Source organism: Dendropsophus ebraccatus, chromosome 6 (assembly GCF_027789765.1).
Source record: "Dendropsophus ebraccatus isolate aDenEbr1 chromosome 6, aDenEbr1.pat, whole genome shotgun sequence".
In the NCBI taxonomy this organism is placed as follows: domain Eukaryota; kingdom Metazoa; phylum Chordata; class Amphibia; order Anura; family Hylidae; genus Dendropsophus; species Dendropsophus ebraccatus.
Window position 1 is genome coordinate 42907712 of NC_091459.1, and position 12938 is coordinate 42920649.

The 12938-nt window shown below is 42.3% G+C and overlaps 1 protein-coding gene across 2 annotated transcripts in view; it reads right to left on the bottom strand.

Annotated features, from left to right (window-relative positions):
- Positions 1-12938, bottom strand: part of TRMT11 (tRNA methyltransferase 11 homolog) — a 45056-nt gene that overhangs the window by 23351 nt on the left and 8767 nt on the right. The window contains exons 1-5 of one of the 2 annotated variants that reach the window (XM_069974888.1): positions 11994-12111; positions 7266-7346; positions 4231-4395; positions 2754-2823; positions 1708-1839 (exon numbers count right to left, since the gene is read on the bottom strand). In XM_069974888.1, the coding sequence (XP_069830989.1) occupies positions 1708-1839; positions 2754-2823; positions 4231-4395; positions 7266-7346; positions 11994-12063 (518 nt within the window). In that variant the 5' untranslated portion in view covers positions 12064-12111. Of the gene's footprint in view, positions 1-1707; positions 1840-2753; positions 2824-4230; positions 4396-7265; positions 7347-11993; positions 12112-12279; positions 12437-12938 lie in introns of those variants that run through there. The other variant, XM_069974887.1, reaches the window with a different exon arrangement.

Below are 12938 nucleotides of genomic sequence, written 5' to 3' on the forward strand. Positions count from 1 at the left end.
CAAGTACAGTAATAAACTTTGCTTGGACACAAGGACAATTTACAAAATTAAACTAAAAAGGTTAAAAAAAAACAAAAAAAACAGGTGCACTGTAACATTTTTAATTCTTTACAGCTAGCATAGGAATATGCTGGCCTTCAGTAAGTGGCTGCATGACTGATCAGCTTCTACAGCTTTTCATAGGCAGACTGTACTAGCAGATGACAGAAAAATCGATCAAATGACTGCTTTCAGGCATCCCCTAGGGGGAATTAAAAAGTGTGGAATAAAAAAAAATAAAATAATTGGCAATATATATAAAACCTATAAAAACCGCCACCCCTTCCAATTTTTTAAATATATGTTAAAAAACAGCAAAAGCACATTCGATATTGCTGTGTGCGGAAACAGCACAGTGAGTAGTAGATAGAAAAAAAAAAGGCCAAAACTGTAGTATTTTGTTGCCATCATATCCTACAAAAAATGGAAAGTGATCTAATGGTCCGATCTATGGATAAAAACTATACATTGAGCGCCAATAGAAAGAAAAGGTAAAAAAAATTTAAAGTAGTAAAACATAACGGAAACTACAAATCGGGAATTGCTAATAAAAGGCCAGGCTTTCCTAGTGTATTGAATTCTTTTAGCTTGTTTAACAAAAAAATAAAGACAGTCAAGATTGAAACTGAAAATCCCCCCCCCCCCCCCCCCCCCCAAGTTAGAAAAAAATACTGAGACCCTGACCGCCCAGCCCTAGGTCCTAGTCTAGCCCCCTACTTTACAGAGTGTGCTTAACCACAGCATCACAAAGTTCTGAAACTTTCCCTTAGTGTTTTACTGACTCACCATTTTAAGAGGTCTATAAACAGGAACATCCATGTTATCCGGAGGCCTTATCACCACGTTCCATGCACAGTTTATAGGAACTCCCGGCATTATGTATCAATGTGACACTGTGAGCTCCGACACACTTTAAATCTTTGTAATCCTGCACTGACACAGCAGCACGGATACATGATGCTAGGAGTGATAATGCACACCGTCCATGTATACGCTGTACATGGTTTACTACAACTATACCCACTGCAATTACACACTGCAATGGAACGATAATCAGCCCGACTTGGCCAATTATCGCTGTGTGTAATAAATACAACGATCAGCCGATGACAACGATTATTGGCTGATCGTTGACATAGGTTTGAACTTATAATTGTCGGGTGCCGACCACGCATTAGTACGTGTAATAGTGGTGCATGGCCGGCAACTGCCGATTTACATTACCTATCCATGCTGCAGGGCTCCTCTTGCGGTCTTCTTCTCCCTGGGTCTCGCGCGCTCTAGCTTCAGAGCGGCCTGTCTGAGCTGACAGGTCGCTTAGCCAATCACTGGCCGGGGCCGCCGCGGCAGTGATTGGCTGAGCGGCCTGTCAGGTCAGATGGGCCGCTCTGAAGCTGGAGTGCGCAAGACCCAGGAAGAAGAAGACCGCAAGAGGAGCCCTGCAGCATGGATAGATAATGTATAAAGTTAAGCAAGGGCTGCAAGAACATCGGTAACAATGTCTATGCAGCCCTTGTTAAACAATAATCGGGCCGTGTAATAGGCCCAGTAAACGAGCGCCGATCTGCTAGTTATTACAGTTATTATCGACCCTTCATCAGCCCATGTAATACTACCCTAAGTTACTTTAGAAAGACTGGAAATACAACAAGATATAGTGACACTTACTCAGGCCTGTACACAGGTAACCAGTAGACCAACCTCCCTCCTACAACCAGGAACTCAGCTGCAAAGTTCAACAGATCCAAAAATATATCGCTTAAGTGATAAGTCAGCTGGACAGGAACGTGACTTTCTGGACTGAAAGGAAAAGGAAAAAGAAGTGATATTTTGCAACTTACCAACCAAAAAGCTATAATACATTAATTAAATTTTGCACAAAAACAGGCATTTCACAAACTTTGTGACTTTTCTCAAATGTTAAAACTGGTGTAAATCATTTAATAACCCACCTTCGCCCCAACATGTCTGCTCTCACCTTCCTATAAAACAAATGTCCACTATTAACTTAAAAGGTCTTAAAGGTGTCATCCAAGATTAGAAAAGGCAAAGCTACTTTCTTGCACAGACAGCGCCACCTTTGCACTCAGGTTGTGCATGGTACTGCAGTTAAAAGTCATTGACTTCAATGTAACTGATCTGCAAAACCCACCCCCAAACTGAGGACAGGAGAGGTGATTCTAGAGAAAAGCGGCCACATTTTTCTAAGCCTGGACAACCCCTTTAAATGAGAGATTTCACATATTTCTGGAGAGCACAAAGGCTCAGGAGATGCATCAGAGTCGTCATTCTCGGAGGCCTTGGCGATAAAGACTACTAGAACTCTACTGACAGCCATGTTTAGCCATCTAGAAAGTGACTGAATCCTATTTTTATTATCTTGGCAGGTGAGGACCTCTTGGAGATATAACACCCTCACCCTCTTAACGTCTCTCTCTAACAAATGGTAAACACATTCAAGTGGTGAAGTTCCCAAATATTACAGACAGATGCAAACAAGTGTATCCATATTTAAATTTCCTTGCTGGTACGATCGTCCATCACACTAACCACGCTCTTACATGCTCAGGTTTTGTGTTACAGCTTTTAAGCCATTACCAGGTGTAGATCCCTACGGGACAGAAGGAAGGACAGACACAACTTCACATATCCATGCTGAAAAAGTGTAAGAGCCAGGGGGCGACCACTGACAGGTGCACCGATATAGGACTTACAATTGGTCCGTCTTCATGATCTCTTTTTGTGTGCCGGTCTTTCTAGTTGACTCTCGAATGCCATATGGAGCTAAAGATGGAGAAACAGTAAGTCAGTAGACTGATGATAGGTATAGGATTTATAAAGTATAGCACAACCTTGACTTCCTTTTCTTCCCTTGTAAGACTGCATGTAATGGCTTTGATTTTCAGTCAGCGTGCAAAGACAAGGTCAGGGCTAGGCCAGAAAACAGCTCCGCACTAGGAGCAGGATTATGAGCATTTCCAGCTGTGATGCAGACTTATCCTTATTATGTCTCCCACCAGCACCATTTAATATATGTGATTTCACAAGACAAATACGTCACCAGCTAAAGACAGGGCCTGGCTTCGGGTGAGAGTGCACAAGACTCATCGGTGCAGCTATGGAGCGCTTTACAAGAATACAGGGTTAGCTGCTTAGCTGTGACACCTTTCACCTCACATAAAAACTATTAACTATTACCTGCTCGCCAAGCACCCTTACAGCCAGGACGTGGCTCACAACTGCCTCACATTCCCATAATTCCCAACAACCTATGGTGTGAGATGGGGAACTCTGGTTAAGAAAGAGTTAACCCTGTTCAATCCCCACCGATATGATAAGTTTGTGTGTATTAGGTGATAGATCACATGATCTCTGTCTCTTCTGTAGCTAGGCAAGCTGTAACACCTCATCTGTAACTCCGCCCACCACTGAAATCACACAGTAGTTACCTGGCCAAGGAGAAACAACAGCCTCTCCTGAGTAGTATAGGGGAAAGGAGACACTGTGGTTTCATCTCTCTAATCTATTTACCTATAATGTAAAACTAGGATCATCTGTAAACGTTTGAATGTGGGGCTAGGAGCAGCGTAGACAAGTAGGAAAGGAGTCAAACAATCAGTGGGAGATCAGTGAGTGCACCTATATGCTTGTTGGACATTTTATTTCTTTTATTAGATCTCTGGAGTTCCCCTTTAAGGCTTGAGCTGCCAGGTAGGTCACCAATATAAACCATTCAAAAGGCAGGGGCTAGACTTTCCATTTAAGCATAAGAACTGTAGACTATATAAAAACGAAACAATGTTTTAACAGAAGCCATAAGTGCACAGAGGTTAGCCAGCAATAACATATGTTTGGTAAGGATCCTGGTTTATTGGTCTGACAATGTATTAGATATGATGGAGAAAGAAAAGCAGGCAGCAATCAGATATAGCCTAAATGGTAACCCAGCAGATGACTTCCTATACAGACCTGTATGTGCTACTGTATGCTAAGCAATGCTAGGTCTTATCACAGCCATGACATGTGGCCACCTGCTGTGTACCCTCAGACCTGTGATGCATACATCTCAGGGTACACAAACCAAAGAAAGATTTATGGACAACATATAAAATAAGAAAAAAAAAACAGCATTAACAATGTGGCGTGCATAGGCTATGTGGCCTAACTCTTCCTTCCATCTCTGTTACTTACGGTCTGTAATGATCGCATCAAACAACGGCCCTTTTCTCCAGATGGGTTTTGATGCATCGGACACGAGAATATCCAGATAGTGTTTCTCTAATCCGTACTGGCGTAAATTGGCCCGTATATTCTCATCAGGCCCTCTCCACTTCTGGTTCATTCTAGTTGCTTTACCTGGGAGAAAGGAAAAGCTAAAATGTATTATTTCTAAATAAGGGATGTGTGGCGGATAACAATGCATCTAAAAAGGCCACACGAATGATCCAACCAGATTCATCAAGTCTTGTGAAGGACTCCGAGCAGCACACGTTTGCTGCCCATCGTAGTGGTCTCTGCCATCATTATAAAGTATATGGGGGGTCTCCCAAGACTCCACCTACAGATGATGTCAGTGGATAGAGAGTTACTAGGAGTGATCAGTCAGCCAATAATAAACTCAAGTAAGGGTCCCTTTAAACAGAAAGATTATCTGACAGATTATCTGCCAAAGATTTGAAGCCAAAGCCAGAAAGACTATAAACAGAGATCAGGTCATAAAGGAAAGACTGAGATTTCTCCTCTCTCATTCCTGGCTTTGGCTTCAAATCTTTTGCAGATTATCTTTCTGTGTAAATGGATCCTAAAAGGGCCTTAAGTGTATGAAGCAAATTAATAAATCTGGCATCTCTGACGGGTTTAGACCAAAGATTTGCTGTCTCACTTTAAACCAACAAGTGTGAAACTTTTGGTGCCTTTTAACAGAAGCTATGGAGCATTTTACATAAGCCACATCCTTAAAAGGGGCACTTTAAGGATTTCTTTTTCTTTCAAACCAACTGGTTTCAGAAAGTCATGTAGATTTGTAATTTACTTCTATTGAAAAATCTCAAGCCTTCCAGTACTTAAAAGCTGCTGTACGTCCTGCAGAAAATGGTGTATTCTTTCCAGTCTGACACAGTGCTCTCTGCTGCCACCTCTGTCGATGTCAGGAACTGTCCAGAGCAGTAGTAAATCCCCAGAGAGAACTTTCCCTGCCCTGGACAGTACCTGACATGGTCAGAGGTGGCAGCAGAGAGCACCATGTCAGATGGGAAAGAATCCACTACTTCCTGCAGGACATACAGCAGCTGATAAGTAGTTGAAGATTTTTTTTTAATAAAAGTAAATTACAAATAAAATTCTCTCACACTAGTTGAATTGAAAAATTATTTTTTTTCTCCACATTAGCCCTTTAAAACGCATAATAAATGTGGTGCAAGTCACGTAAGAAGCTAATTATAAAGAATTGCCCAAATTCTTGCACGTTTGCAAGAGTAACTTGTGCTCCCCAGCTACTGACAAAGCTGCTGTCCAGGACCAGTTGTAGCAGATTAGCCATGTTCTGTTAATATCACTTTAGCATGAAATAGTCAACGCAGCGCTTCAAAGCTTGAATGTAACCAATGTTTCCCAATGTTCTGGCAGTAATTATTGTGTACGGTTCATGACAAACACTAAGGGCTGAAAACGACACAATACTGAGGTTTTTCTATGCAAACTGTAAAAAGATGGTAAAACTATTAAAGGAGAAGTCCGGCCAAAATTATTTTTTGATATGTTATTACTTATGGAAAGTTAAACAAATTTCTAATGTACATTAATTATGGGAAATGCACCTATACTGCTATTTCCCTTAATTTAGTAGATCATGGAGTGTTAGAATTCTCTCAAAAGCAGTGACGTCACAACGAAGGGTGTAATTCCTCTGGAGTGTCCAGCAGGGGGCGCTCTATATGTAGAAGTCTATGGGACTTTATTGTTTCTAATGTAATGTACAGTGTGCTTTATTGAATGAATACATCTATGGAATACTATGAGGAACAAGTGTCCTTGCTCCCTAAAGTATTCCATATACGTATTCAATCAGTACATTTGGATATCCATCACAGTAACCCCGCCGAACCGCCGCCGCCCCCCACCGCTGCACTTGGCTATATACACTGAACTACTACTTCCATCACCTGCTCATAGTATGAGCAGGTGATGGGAGTAGTAGCTGGGTCATGCCTGCCACCGCTGATGCCACCGGGAGGAGGGGGAGCCGCTTATCACACAGGGGCTTCTGTGCAGCCATCATGCCCCCTCCGCTCTCCCCTCCTCCTTTTTCCACGATCTGGGGAAACTTCCCCCTATCCCAGCTGACTCCCCGCCTGGCCGCCGCTCTCCCCCCACACATACCGACTTCCAATGTCCCCGGCCGGCACGTGTGGGAGAAGACTGTCAGTGCGGACACCGGTAAGAGCAGCGGCCAGGCATGGAGTCAGCGGCATCAGCGGTGGCAGGCATGACCCAGCTACTACTCCCATCACCTGCTCATACTATAAGCAGGTGATGGGAGTAGTAGTTCAGTGTATATAGTCAAGTGCGGTGGCGGCAGCGGTTCGGCGGGCTTACTGTGATGGATATCCAAATGTACTGATTGAATACGTATATGGAATACTTTGGAGAGCAAGGACACTTGTTGCCCATAGTATTCCATAGATTTATTCATTCAATAAAGCACACTGTACATAACATTACATTAGTTTACATAGACATCCATAGAAACAATAAAGTCCCATAGACTTCTACATATAGAGCGCCCTCTGCTGGACACTCCAGAGGAATTACACCTTTCGTGACGTCACTGTTTCTGAGAGAATTCTAACACTCCATGATCTACTAAATTAAGGGAAATAGCAGTGTATGTGCATTTCCCATAATTAATGTACATTAGAAATTTGTTTAACTTTCCATAAGTAATAACATATAAAAAAATTATTTTGGCCGGACTTTTCCTTTACAACCTCATAAAGGAATCATAAGTCCGATACTTTATTTTAGCTTTAAATTTAGATACTATTAGGACAAAGGAGCATTGATTCCCTACAAAGCACCAGACGTGGCGATGTACTGACACAGCAAGAGCCTAATAGAAATGGGTTCAAATTCCTGACAGCATTGCTTAGTGTGACATACATATATTCACTGACGTCATAAGTGAAAATGCTATAAGGTATTGATAAAAACAGAAGGTGTTTACTCACCCCGTCCATGGACTGTGTTGTAATCGATCTCAGTGCCACATACATATGCCCCAAAGTGAGCACACGGTACCAGAAGACCCCCTAGAAGGAATCAGTCCACAGTCAGCTACATGGACCACATAGGCATGTCTAAATAGTGAATGGTGACTATGATAATAGATGTCAGGATCAAGTAGGTGGACTATCACAAAGGACACAGTATTCTACCAATAGGTAAAGCAGTTATCGATTAAAAAGCCATAGCTGTTTTTTAAAAAAATCAAAAAACAAACAAAAAATAAATAAATAAAACACAGCACTACAGCTGTCCTCAGGGTGTGGGTGGTAGTCCAACATGGCTCAACTCAAACTGAGGCTGCATTCACAAGTTCTGTGAAGTTGTCCGTGCGCACCGACAATTTTACAGCCCATTGCTTTCTATTGAGCTATTCGTGATTGCAAGGATCGGTGATCCGTGCCGTTAAAAATAGGACATGTCATTACTTGGAACGGACACATGGAAAGGATTCCCCATAGAAATCAATGAGATCCATGTTTTATGTAATTAATGATATCCCCGCCCTACTAAAGCAAACACTGAGCAGGTGCAAAACGGTTAGGCTACATTTACACGTTATGTGAAATTGTCCGTGATTGCGGATCTGCGACCATGGACAATTTTAAGGGTCCTTAAATCCTATCTATTCAGTCTATTCAGAAGATCCGTGCCAGGAAAAAATAGGACATGTCATAACTCGGACGTGATCACGGCATGGATTAGCCAATAGAAGTCTATGGGATCTTGGAAAATTGTGGATCAAATCAAAGCAAACTAGTCAAACTTTTTTTTCTTTTTTCGTTTTTTACCAATTCAACATTTTATGTGGATGTGGACGGAGATACGGAAGCACCAGGATGCAATTACAGACCAAACTGCACAGATAACAGAGTAAAAATAGCGGAATTTTATGCAGACCCGGAAAAACAGTGAATATGTGAATAAGGCCTTAGAAGCATGAGCGGCTCACTGCTAGAAAAAAGCACAACTCGAGCATGCTGAGGTCCGCCCGAACCATGTGAACCCTGGTGGCTGAAGAAGTTGGATGCAGCCCTAGGGAGTCCTAGAAAACATGTTGTAGCCATGTTTTCCAAGACTGCCCAGGGCTGCTTGAATCTCAAACATTTTTTAAAGGCAAAAATGAGTCTTAAACCATGGGAATATGGAAGAGGGTTTTTTTTTTTCCAGACATTTTTTTTTAGGTTCTAACACAGCAAACACTACTGGGTAATCTGCAACCAGCCATCTTTTGTGAAATAAATGAGCCCAAAAATGTGTGAAAAACATCACACTGAATGTAAACTGACAGACGTTTTACTGTTGAATTCAACAAAGTTCATTGGTACAAAAAAATTATGTTTTTTGAGATGTAAAATGGACATACGTTAGACGTTTTATATCTCAAAAAACTTTCCAAAATACCATGCTAATGGTCACCTGCACTAAACAAGGACTCTAGTAGTAGCATATATAAATCTTTATCTGCTTGCCAATCAAGAATACCCCTTTGAATCCTGCTCCATAAACTGAACACAAGCTCAGTATCATTTATGGCTAAGGGAGATGTAATAGTCGAATACACTGAAGGAAAAAAAAAATCTTCTGACTTACTTGCTAGCTATTACCCTGAAAAAACCTCAAGACTGTATTTATATACTTTATGTATGCTTCCTTGTTGGAGCTGACTGTCCCATCGGCTTGTTTGTTGTAAAAATTGAAAACCTCACAATAAAAATTGTAAAAAAAAAATACATAAAGAATGGTATCAACTAACACCAGTTGACGGCAAGACTTATCCTATACAATGCTGCCCTCTAGTGGAAGTCTCATGGTAATTAATTTTTCTATTCCAAACATCTTAATTTCTTTATTTTTAAGAAAAAAGAACTACAAATTGTGCTGAAATTCCTACATTTTCCAGAACTGCACACAGACAGGGACATTGTAAGGAGTCAGCTGTACCAAGCAAGGGCAGTTGTTTATATGTGGTAATCGTGTTAAGGGAGACTAGTCAGACTAGTTCACCCCATTGTGAGTACTCTGTGATGTCAAAGACATTTTTCACATTTTGGTAATATAAACTTATTTTTAATAATGTTGATTTCCCATATAACCCCCCCCCCCCCCCCAAAATTTCATATAGCATCTAGAGGGCTCACCAGCTGTCAAATATGCAAATTCTGTTGGTCTCCTTAATAAACAGATAATGGGGGTGGGCTGAGCAAGTGTTCACACAAGGCGGAAGTTCACATGACTGCATCAGCAAGCATCTACACTCTGTATGTACTATTAACATAGAAGCTCCCATCCACTCAATAACATACTAATAAGGTGAGACTTACACCACTGTAAACTATTTCCCCTGCCTGTGCTCAGCATGGAGGGATGTCTGTGAGGGGGGTGACAGCAGGAGGAGATTGAGGATGCCGTAATGTACAGTAGTTATAGGTCTGTGTATCACTGAGCTGTGCTCCTCCTGCTCTGCGTGACCTATGGCTGTCTGCTTAACTGTGTTGCTGCTCTGGGGAGGTCTGAAGGCACCAGCGCAGACTACAGCACATGTATCATAGAGCCAACCTAGAAGTTAAATAAACTTAACTGGGGCAGAATTAGATCATGAAGGATGATTTTATTGATTTGTATATGTGCTAGGCAATTAAAATATACAGTTATATGCTTATATTATATGCTTATAGAGTGATAGAATACTGTACTGTAACCCTTACTGCACTCCTCTACTGCCTTTACTTGGCAGGCTGTGAGGGCAGATGACATCACTTCCTCCTCTCCTGTCCTTACTTGGCAGGCTGTGAGGGCAGATGACATCACTTCCTCCTCTCCTGTCCTTACTTGGCAGGCTGTGAGGGCAGATGGCATCACTTCCTCCTCTCCTGCCCTTACTTGGCAGGCTGTGAGGGCAGATGACATCACTTCCTCCTCTCCTGTCCTTACTTGGCAGGCTGTGAGGGCAGATGGCATCACTTCCTCCTCTCCTGCCCTTACTTGGCAGGCTGTGAGGGCAGATGAGATCACTTCCTCCTCCCCTCCCCTTACTTGGCAGGCTGTGAGGGCAGATGACATCACTTCCTCCTCTCCTGTCCTTACTTGGCAGGCTGGGAGGGCAGATGACATCACGTCCTCCTCTCCTGCCCTTACTTGGCAGGCTGTGAGGGCAGATGACATCACGTCCTCCTCTCCTGCCCTTACTTGACAGGCTGTGAGGGCCGATGACATCACTTCCTCGTCCCCTACCCTTACTTGGCAGGCTGTAAAGGCAGATGACATCACTTCCTCCTCCCCTACCGTTACTTGGCAGGCTGGGGGGGCAGATGACATCACTTCCTCCTCTCCTGCCCTTACTTGGCAGGCTGGGGGGGCAGATGACATCACTTCCTCCTCTCCTGCCCTTACTTGGCAGGCTGGGGGGGCAGATGAATAAGGTTAAGCAGAACACAAAAAAGGGGGATCTCGGAAGGATCACCAGTGATGCATTAAGGAAGACAATACCTAGATTTGCTCTTGGTGGAAATACATATTTTGACATCTTGTCAAAGGTCAAGACAGTAATTGTATGGCCAACTGGTTCACAAACACAATCCATGCACATACACTCTACTACAGACATATTCCCTAATTTTAGCTTCACGTCTGAGAACCATTTACATTCTCCCTTTGATAGACGACCATCCCCAACCTGCTTAAAAGTGCAAGACAAATGTACAATTTCTGCTTTCTTCAGTTTCCCAATTGTACAAAGATATTTTGTATGAGTAAATCTGAAACTTATGGGTGTTCTTGCAGGAGACGGCCATCTGCTTAATCTCATTACAACAGATCACTGTTCCATTGGAAACAAACCAGCTTCCTTTGGCTGGGTTCACATGTGGGATTTTGCTCAGTATTTTTAGTCAAAACCAGGAGTGGGTCCAAAACCCAGAAAATTTTTCCATAATGGTTTTTCCTCTGTCACTCCTGGTTTTGGCTAAGGCACTGACCAAACAGATGCTAAAAAAAAAAACGAACACAAAAAAAGCCTTGTACTCACCTTCTTCTCTCCAACACCCTCCACTATCACAAAGCTCTGGTTCCAACCTCTAAGATCAGCAGATGGAATTGCCTGCTCAGCCAATCAACGGCTGAGGAGGAAAACACCACTGTGGCCGAGCAGCCAATTCTATTTTTCAAATTTTACAACATAAAATGTGAGGTCAACGACAAGGAAAAGAAAAAAAAAATTAAAATAAACGATACCATACCATACTTAAAGGGGAACTCAAGCTATTTTTTTTTCTTTCAAATCAAATGGTGTCAAGAAAGCTATATAGATTTGTAATTTACCTCTATTTAAAAATCTCAAGTCTTCCAGTACTTATCAGCTGTTGTATGTCCTGCAGGAAGTAGTGTATTCTTTCCAGTCTAACATAGTGCTCTCTGCTGCAATCTCTGTCCATGTCAGGAAGTGTCTAGAGTAGGAAATGTTTTCTATGGGGATTTGCTACTGCTCTGGACATGTCCTGACATGGACAGAGGTGGCAGCAGAGAGCCCTGTGTCAGACTGGAAAGAACGTCCTAAAGGACATACAGCCGCTTATACCAAAGTGCTGACTGTTACATAGTTCTTGGGGAAACTATACACATTTCATTTCATTTCCAGGTGATGGGTTTATTTTAACAAGCAAAAGGCAGGTCACCTTTGTGGGCAGGGATTGGCTGAGCGGGCAGTTCCTGAGGGATCGGTGTACCACAAGATCCAGGAAGCATCGGTGAGCGCTGGGGACCAACAGCATCAGAGGGCTTTATTTACAGATTTGTATAAAACTTCTGACTCTGTGCTAGAGAAACAGGTTGTAATAAGAGTCATAGCGGTGGGTAAGACGCCCTATTGTACCTGTACTTTTGTCAGCACAAAGCTGCAGACAGGTCCACTCACAGGACATGGATATAACGCCATTATAATTACAATATGGTTAACCTTACCAGTACCAACAAAGGGGTCGAACACAACATCATTGGGCTTAATTCTTGCATGATTTGCCATAATGAAAGAAAGCCCTGCGTCCATGCTGGTGTTCCCGATAAAGTGCCTCTTTTTCACACTGTAAGAATTGATCAGATCCCTTTGCCCATCTGCGATCTTAATAATGGAAAATAACATTGTCAGTTCTCTTTCTCTGGTCATTTTATTGTCATTATCATCACTTAGGGGGAGATTTATCAAACATGGTGTTAAGTGAAACTGGCTCAGTTGCCCCTAGCAACCAATCAGATTCCACCTTTCATTTTCCAAAGAGTCTGTGGGGAATAAAAGGTGGAATCTGATTGGTTGCTAGGGGCAACTGAGCCAGTTTCACTTTACACCATGTTTGATAAATCTCCCCTTTAGTTCCCAAACCAATTCCAAGGGCCCTATTCCACTGGACGATTATCGTTCGCATAATCGTTAACGATTAACGATCTCAAACGACAACTATTGTGAAAGACCTGGAAACGTTCTCTCATTTCCATGGGACGATAATCGTTACTTAAGATTGTATTTGCGATCGTTTTTTCTTCGCTATTTCTTCGCTATTGCATTCGTATCTTCGCTATTGCAAACGACCGAACGATTTGGGAACGTTTTGCGAACGAGCAACGAT